Source organism: Lynx canadensis, chromosome B3 (genome assembly GCF_007474595.2).
Source record: "Lynx canadensis isolate LIC74 chromosome B3, mLynCan4.pri.v2, whole genome shotgun sequence".
NCBI classification, from domain to species: domain Eukaryota; kingdom Metazoa; phylum Chordata; class Mammalia; order Carnivora; family Felidae; genus Lynx; species Lynx canadensis.
This window is the reverse complement of record NC_044308.2, coordinates 81,715,949-81,725,498: the sequence shown is the minus strand read 5'-3', so window position 1 is coordinate 81,725,498 and position 9,550 is coordinate 81,715,949. Positions and strand designations below refer to the sequence as shown.

General features: G+C 39.6%; 1 protein-coding gene across 1 annotated transcript; it reads left to right on the top strand.

The window, feature by feature from the left end:
- The first annotated feature begins 1,068 nt into the window (after positions 1 to 1,068).
- On the top strand, positions 1,069 to 1,467 carry LOC115517213 (small nuclear ribonucleoprotein G-like). The gene has a single exon (XM_032593489.1). It carries the CDS (start codon positions 1,090 to 1,092, stop codon positions 1,318 to 1,320), a length of 231 nt encoding a protein of 76 aa, XP_032449380.1. The 5' UTR covers positions 1,069 to 1,089; the 3' UTR covers positions 1,321 to 1,467.
- Positions 1,468 to 9,550: the final 8,083 nt, after the last annotated feature.

The window sequence follows — 9,550 nt, the reverse complement described above, 5'->3', positions numbered from 1 at the left end:
ATTTTTAAAGATTCAAATAATGCTATTTATGAGAAAGCATCATTTTATTTTATTTTTTTTAACATTTATTTTTGAGACAGAGAGAGGGAGAGAGAGAGAGAGCATGAACAGGGGAGGGTCAGAGAAAGAGGGAGACATAGAATCTGAAACAAGCTCCAGGCTCTGACCTGTCAGCACAGAGCCCGACGCAGGGCTCGAACCCACGGACCACGAGATCATGACCTGAGCTGAAGTCAGACGCTTAACCGACTGAGCCACCCAGGCACCCCAGAAAGCATCATTTTAAAAAATCACATCAAAGGTATGAAAATGAAGAGATAAAGATATACCAAGCAAATATTAACCAAAGAAAGCATACTTAGCAATATTAATATCGAACAATATAAAAGCTAATGCAGTGGCGTTAACAGAGATAAAGTACACCCTGAAAAGATATAACAATCTTGGACACGTAAGCACATAATTATATAAAGCAAAAGTGATAGAATTACAATGGATACTTTTTCAGAACTATAAATACAGAGGTAAATCTTTCAGAAACTGATAAATCAAGCCAATAAATTTTAGTTATATTAATCAAGGTACAATTAGGAGATTTGAAAGCTGTGATTCCCAATGGAAAATGGGTGGGAGTTTCAGAAGCACCTGAGGAACTTTTTCAAATAATACATACACTGCTCATATTACCCAGAGAGGAGAAAAGGGAGGGATCTTTTGAAAACTGATTTAGTGCATCTCTGTTACTGTCAGAAAGAGGGTGTATAAGGTCTCCCTTAGGGGTGTGATGCTGTGGTTAAAAGAGAGAACTGAAAGTCTTTCTCAAGGGGTCAACCTCAACAATATGTGCTCTGAAAAGAAACATATGTTAACTTATCAAGAATTTAAACCATCTCAAACATGAGCTTCTCTACGGCTACCAGAGACACCAAAGGGCTGGAATACGCAGAGCAAAAGATCTCAGGATAGTGACCAGCTCTCTCTCCTGAATTTCTGGATAACAGTTTCTAATTTTAAACCATGTCAGAGCCTTGTCTTAGTAGATTCAGTTAAACTAAATATACAGATCTTTGAGCTCGCCGAGTAAGCATCATGAGCAAAGCTCACCCTCCCGAGTTGAAAAAATTTATGGACAAGAAATTATCATTGAAATTAAATGGTGGCAGACATGTCCAAGGAATATTGCGGGGGTTCGATCCCTTTATGAATCTTGTGATAGATGAATGTGTGGAGATGGCAACTAGTGGGCAACAGAACAATATTGGAATGGTGGTAATTCGAGGAAATAGAATCATCATGTTAGAAGCCTTGGAACGAGTATAAACAATGGGTGTGTTCACCAGAAGAAACCAACTGCTTCCATGTGTCCCCTTCATAGCACCTGTTTTACTACAATATAAAAATCAGGTCATGCATTTTCATATTGAACTTTTTTGTTAAATAAACTTTTTTAATAGTCAAAAAAAAAAACTAAATATACAAGTGCTCAAAAAAAGGAAATATTTTTTAAGGTGTTCAAAACAATCAATATATTGACTTAAATTTTTGGCCATCCATGCTGAGCCACTGCATGGAGGACAGATCCCTTAGACAGTTTCTTGCACCCGTGGTGGCCATAGTCTGGGCAATAAAAACTTACATTGTGCAAAACGAAACAAAAAATAAATTAAATTAAATTTTGGCCACCTTTAGGGGAATTTTACCAATAGGTAACATATGAAAAGTACTCTACCTCTTCTAAAAGATCATTGAGCAAGACAAACCCAATTTAATCAAAGGAAACCAGCAAAGAGAAGATTACATCTGTGAAAAAATAAAATGTAGAGTCCTCATCCAAACAGTCCACCAGTCCACTTGTTTTCCTCCCCAGTCCTTCTGTATGGGAAGGGATTTATAATAATGTAGTCAATATATCAACATTCCCTTTTAACAAAGTAGTTCTCTGTCCATGGAAGTTTATAACAAATATATTTTAAGAATATATACTCAAAGGGAAGAGTAAAACCTCTCTCTAAATAATGGACTGGAGGCACTAGTTCAGAGACTAAAAATACATAATTTGCAATAATGAGGAGTGTAGTTGATAGATAATACAAAATATTAGGACGAGAAGTTTAGTCCTGGTAAGGAAGATAGAGAATCACTACTTATTCTTGAGTAGGTGACTGGCATGGTAAAAATGATGTTTGTACAAAATAATAGTCCACTATGTGAAAGAAGGATTAAAGAAGAAAGAGAGAAGCTAGAAGCCTTTTGGATCGTCCAGGTGCAAGTTGGTGAAGGTGGGGGTTTTGGAGGAGTGGCCATAAGAATGAAATGTAACATGAATGAAGACTGTGCAACAGAAGATAACAGGACTTAATGAATGACTAGAACAGAGAGAAGAAAAAGAAGGAAGGAGGAGGAAGAGGAAGAAGGAAAAAAGAAAGATGAAAGAACAAAGACTACAATGATTACATTTACAAAACTTTGGTCCAGGAATGATGACAGGGAAGAGAAACCTATATCTAGAATTTAAGATAAAAGAATTTATTTTTTAATCAGGTGAGCAGTTGGAAAACACGATGATTCTCAAAGAGTAGCCCACAGAACCCTGCATCATAATCCCTTTGGTGCTAATTAAAATGCAGATTCCAGGGCTCCTCTCCAGACATATAGAATAATAATCTGGGAATCTGGATTAAATGAGTTGGAAGTGGCAGTGGTCCAAGACGGTGGTGTAGGAAGATTCTGAATTTATCTCCTTCCACAGACACACCAAACCTACAGATATATATGAAACAATTCCTTCTGAAAAAGTACTGAAAACTAGGTTAACCACTTTTCCACAACAAATGATAAAAGGACCAATAAGAGGGATAGGAGAAGCAGAGAGACAGTCTTGCCCAAAACCCTACCCTCTCTGCAGCAACCCACAATAAAGAGATCTCAAAAATACAGAGGTTCTCCTAGAGGAGCCAGGGGTTTATCTTTGCATCAAGTATCCTTGGAACCTGTACCACAGAGCCAATACCCCAAACTATCCGGCTTAGAAAACCAAAAGGGCTTGCATTTAAGGGACCAAAAGGACTCTAGGTAACTGAGATTCTCCTTTTAAAGGGCTTGCATGCAGTCTCACTCACCTCAGGACTCAGTACAAAAGCAACAGTTTGAATAGTACCTAGACATTGTGTGAGGAGATCTGTTTGCTAATCTTAAAGCATCTGCTAGAGAGGCAGGAGACAGTTGGGACTCTCCAAAAACACAGGTCCTGGTAGATGCCATTTTTGTACTCTATCCTCCTACCACAGACAGGCGCATGCAGATGCAGCACCCTCCCACCGCCTTGCTAAATCCAGTGGGGTGAAAGGTTACAGCACTACCCTATCCCCTGGCTGGGGCTGGCAAGCATTAACAGTCATGGCATGGTCCTGCTCCCTTGTTAAAGCTAGCAAGGGGGAGTTGCAGCACACCCCTGCTTCCTGGCTGAGGCCAACCAATGCAAGTGGGCTGGGCATTCTCCCACTCCCTTTCTAGGGCTGGCAGGTGCACAGAGACAAAGCACTATCCCACTATTTAACTGAAGCTGCTGGCACATGCAGTCAAGGCATTTTCCCACTGCCTTGCTGAAGTTAGCAAGTGTGCTCCACCCCCTATATTCTCCAGTTGTCTCACTAACTCTAGTAGCCACCAGCAATCCACACAGGGGATGCCCCTTGACTGCCTAGCCCTAACGGCCAAGGGGGCTTGCATTTCTGGGCTCCATAGGATTAGAACAATCAGAAAGACAGTCCTGGCAGACAATTACTTCCAGGGCATGGCAGAGACAGCAGATTAAACACTGTCCTGTGAAAAAGGCCTATTTACTTGTCCTAGATCTTCAACATGAGGGATAGGCTTCAGATTTTCCACACATCTAAAGCGTACAGATGCGCTCAGGCAGACACCATTCTTGTGTACTTCCTTGGCCTCACCACGGCTTGATAATACTTCCTCCCAGAAAGGAGCATATACACTCATTTGGAGACCTGATTTTTTCAACTGTCATCAGGGGACACCTCTAGATCTCCTTATCTGAAGACCAGCAGAGTTTATGACTGTGGCCCTATAGGACTGTATATATTTTTATACTTTAAAAGCTGCTGTTTGAAGGGGCACCTGGGTGGCTCAGTTGGTTAAGAGCCTATCTGACTCCTGATTTCAGCTCAGATCATGACCTCATGGTTCATGAGTTTGAGCCCTGTATTGGGTTCTATGGTGACAGTGTTGACCCTGCTTGGGATTCTGTCTCCCTCCCTCTCTGCCCCTACCCGGCTCACAATCTCTCACTCTCTCAAAAATAAATAAATAAACATTAAAAAAAAAAATCTGCTGTTTGAAGGTTTGGTTTCGAATCAGCCTGAAACTAGGTGCTAAATAAGATCCTTCCCTTCAAATCACTGTCAAATCTTGGCCCACCCTCAACATCAGAGACCTATTCAGAATAAATCAGGCTATGCAAGCAGTCACAAAGGTTCAAGAGACAACCAAGTGCTAGGGCAAGGTTGAAAGATGTTTCATCACCTACACAAGGCTGCTCCTTTAAGACTGGGAGAGGTAGCAGTTTTGTCTAAATACAGAGAAACAAACACAGAGAGTCAAAACAATGAGGAAATAAAAGATTATGTTCCCAATAAAAGAACAAGATAAAACCTCAGAAAAATACCTTAATGCACAGATATAAGTAATCTACCTGATAAAGAATTCCAAGTAACAGTCATAAAAATGCTTACCTAACTCAGTAGAAGAATAAAGAAACACAGTGAGAACTTCAACTAAGAGACAGAAAATGTAAGAAACTACCAAAAAGAAGCCCCAAAGCTGAAGAACACAATAACTGAACTGAAAAATATACTAGAGGGATTCAACATCAGACTAGATGAAGCAGAAGAACAGACCAACAATCTGGTGGACAGATCAATGGAACTCACCCTAACATAGCAGCAAAAAGAAAAAAGAATTTTAAAAAATGAAGATAGCTCAAGGGACTTATGTGACATCAAACAGAATAACATCACATTATAGGGGTCCCAGGAGGAAAAGAAAGCGAAAAGGACAGAAAACATATTTGAAGAAGTAATGGCTAAAAACTTCCCTAACCTACAGAAGGAAACAGACATTCAGGTCCCAGAAGCACAGAGAATTCCAAATAAGATGAACCCAAAGAGCAACACCAAGACATGTTTAATTAAAATGTCAAAAGTTAAAGAAAGAATCTTAAAAGCAACAAGAGAAAAACAACTTGTTTCATACAAGGGAACCCCTATAAGAATATTAGCGGATTTTTCAGCAGAAACTTTGCAGGCCAGAAGGAGTGGTATGACATATTCCAAGTGCTGAAAGGCAAAAACTTCCAACCAAGAATACCTTACCAGGCAAGATTATCATTCAGAACTGAAGGAGAGATAAAGATTGTCCAGACAAGCAAATGCTAAAGGAGTTCATTACCACTTAACTGGCCTTACAAGAAATGCTAAAGGGACTTTTTTAAGCTGAAAAGAAGTGGTACTAATTAATAACAAGAAAATATATGAAAGTAAAAATCTCACTGGCAAAGGTACAGTACAGATAGTGGCTCAATCACTTATAAAACTAGAATGAAGTTAAAAGACAAAAGTAATAAAATTATCTAACACTACAATAATTAGTTAAGGAAATTTAAGTTGCTATCAACTTAAAATAAAATGTTACATATACAGGATGTTATATGTGAACCTCATGGTAACTGCAAAGCAAAACCTACAGTGGATACAGAAAAGAAAATGAGAAAAGAATCTAAAAATAACACTAAAGAAGGCCATCAAACCACAAGGTAAAGAGGAATAGAAGAAAGGAAAAGAGAGCAACTACAAAAACAGCTACAAAACAGTTAATAAAATGGCAATTAGTACATACCTATCAATAATTAGTTTAAATGTAAATGGATTAAATTCACCAATCAGAAGACATAGAATGGCTGAATGGATTAAAAACAAGACCCATCTATATGCTGCCTACAAGAGACTCACTTCAGTTGTAAGGACACACATAGATGGAAAGTGAAGTGACAGAAAAAGATACTCCATGTAAATGTAAATGAAAAGAAAGCTAGGTAGCTATGCTCATATCAGACAAAATAGACTTTATAACAAAGACTGTAATAAAAGATAAAGAAGGGCATTACATAATGAAAAAAAGAGTCCAACAAGAAGATAAAACATTTGTAAATATATATGCATACAGCATAGGAGCACCAAAATATATAAAGCAAATATTAACAGATCTGAAGAAAGAATTGACAGCAATACAGTAATAGAGGGGGACTTTAGCATTCCACTTGTCATCAATGGATAGATTACCCAGACAGAAAACCAATAAGGAAGCATTGGCCTTAAATGACACATTAGATCAGATGGACTTAATATATACTGAACAGTCCATCCAAAAGCATCAAAATATACATTCTTCTCAAATACACATGGAACATTCTCCAGGATATGTCACATTAGACCACCATATGAGTCTCAATAAAATCAAGATTGAAATCATATCAAGCATCTTTTCCAACCACAGTAGTATGAAACCTGAAATCAATTACAAGAAGAAAACTAAAAAAATCACAATACGTGAAAATTTAACAACATACTACTGAAAAATTACTGGGTCAACAAAAAAATCAAAGGAGAAATTAAAAAATATCTAGAAACAAATGAAAATCAAAATGCCATACCAAAATCTATGGGATGTAACAAAAGTAGTTCTTAAGAAGGAAGTGCATAGTGATATAGGCCTATGTCAAGAAAAAAATCAAACTCTACAACTAAACTCTACAACGAAAGGAACTGGAATAAAAAGGACAAATGAAGCCCAGAATTAGTAAAAAGAAGGAAATAATAAAGATCAGAATATAAATAATGAAATCAAGACTAAAAAGACAATAGAAAAAGATCAATGAAACTAAGAGTTGGTTCTTTGAAAAGATAAACAAAATTGGCAAACAGCTAGACTCACCAAGAAAAAAGAGAAAAACTCAAATAAAATCAGAAATAAAAGAGAAGTTACAACTGATACCACAGATATACAAAGGATCATTAGAGACTGTGATGAACAATTATATACCAATAAATTGGACACCCTAGAAGAAATACATGCATTCTTAGAACTGTTTAATCTTCTAAGACAAAACTGGGAAGAAATAGGAAATCTGAATAGACCAATTACTAGTAAGGAGACTGAGTCACTGATCAAAAACTACCCAACATACAAAAGTATAGGACCAGACAACTTCACTGGTGAATTCTACCAAACATTCAAAAGAGATTTAATCTCTCTCAAACTCTTACAAAACACTGAAGAAGAAGGAACACTCCCAAACCCATTTTATGAGACCAGCATTATCCTGATACCAAATCCAGATAGGCACATCACACAAAAAAAGAAAATAACAGACCAGTATCTCTGATAAACTTAGATGCAAAAATCATCAACAAAATATTAGCAAACCAAATTCAAAAATCCATTAAAAGGATCATACCAGGATCAAGTGAGATTTATACCAGGGATGCAAAGACATCCACAAATCAATCTACATGATACACCACATTAACAAAATGAAGGATAAAAGTATTTGGATGCAGAAAAGCATATGAAAAAATTCAACACCCATTTATGATTAAAAACTCTTAACAAAGTGGGTATAGAGAGAATGTGAACCTCAGCATAATAAAGGTAATATATGATAAGCCCACAGTTAATATCATGCTCAACAGTGAAAAGCTGAAAGCTTTTCCTCTAAGATCAGAAATAAAACAAGGATGCCATTCTACCCACTTTTATTCTACTGAGTATTAGAAGTCTTTGCCAGGGCAATTAGGTAAGAAAAAGAACAAAAGGTATCCAAATTAGAAAGAAAGATTGTCACTATTTGTGGGTGACATGATTATTATATAAGAAAACCCTAAAGAGTACACCAAATAATTGTTAGAACTAAAAAGCAACTTCAGTAAGGTGGCAGGGTACAAAATCAATATATAGAAATCAGTTGCATTTCTATCACTAACAATAAACTATCAGAAAGAAATCAAGAAAACAATCCTATTTACAACTGCATCAAAAAGAATACCAAGGAATAAATTTAACCAAGGAAGTCAGAGACCTGTATACTGAAAACTAGAAGTCACTGATGAAAGAAATTATAGAAGACACACAGAACTGGAAAGGTATTCCAAGCTTATAGATTAGAAAAAGTAATATTGTTAGGGGGCTGAGGGGAGGGGAGGTGGGTGTGCCCCTGCCAGGTTCCAGGCCACCACCTGTGTGGATGCCCCTGGAGAGGGGGTAGGCCTCCATGAGGAGGGCAGGTTCTGCAGCCATCTTGGATCCTGGGCCCAAGTTGGGGACCCACAGGAGCAGGAAGAGGCCTCGTTCCTCCGGCCAGCCATGGGAGCCAGTAGCAAAGGGCCACAGGCTGGCTGGGGCTTGGAGGCTCCCCAACTCCAACCTGGGCCTCCCTCACTGCCTGGCCCTGACCCTAGGCAGAGCCCCACTATGTACCCAACCTCAGAATCCAAGTCTGGCTATCGACACCCTTGATAGTAGAGCCTGAGGGGTAGGGGTCCCCTGTGTCCCCAATTTGAGCTTGAGGCCCTCAGGAAGGGCACCGACGACCTGATTTGGTCATCCAGGGCACACCCTCCAACTCTGTGCTCAAGGAGGGTAGGGGAGGATTGCAGCCTGGGAAAGCTGAGTTGGCCTTCCCTGGGATCCCCTGAGGCGGAGGGCTCCACAGGTCTTAGCTAGAGAAAAGGCAACAGTCCAGTACCCACAGAGTGAACCATCCTACAGTATGGAGCAGGAACAGGCCTAATTTCACTCTAAGGAATTCCTGGTGAACAGAAGGTAAATGACTTGGGTTCCCCAGAATATCTCACAGCCCCTCCTGGAACTTCAGGGTCCCTGATTCAGGGTCAGGTCCAGGGCTGGCTGCAAAGATAAGTGGTCTTCCCCTCATTAAAAGGCCTCTTCTGGGCTCCCTCTCCCTGAGTGACAGTCACTATAACCTAGTCCCTTTGTCTCCTCCAGCCTTAGGCTGCCCCTAGGGAAAGATGACCCCAGCCCTGCTTCACCAGCCAATCAGAGCTCTTTCCTGTTCACCATAGAGAGCTTAACGGCCTGGCTTTGGCTGGGCTCCTCTCCTGTTCAGAAGCCTCCTGCCTCCTGACACTTCTCTTGAGCCTCACAGCAAGGCCTTCCATGATTTAACCCAGGTTACCTTGACAACTATGTCTGGCTTCCCTCCTCCCTCCCCAGGCACTGAGGAAATCTGATGGAGTTTTCCAACCATCATGCATTTGCCCAGGGTACCCATCTTGCTCCTACTGGTCTGCCCTCCCAACACTGCCAAGCTTAGGCTCAACCTTCCCTACACCCCTAAAGGGGTTCTGGTCTCTAAATTATTCATATCTCCCAGACTCCTTTAAAAGACTGCTTCCCCAAGACTGAGATCCTTGCAGGCAGGAACACAATCGCTTTGCAATAAACTTGTGTTGCAAAAAAG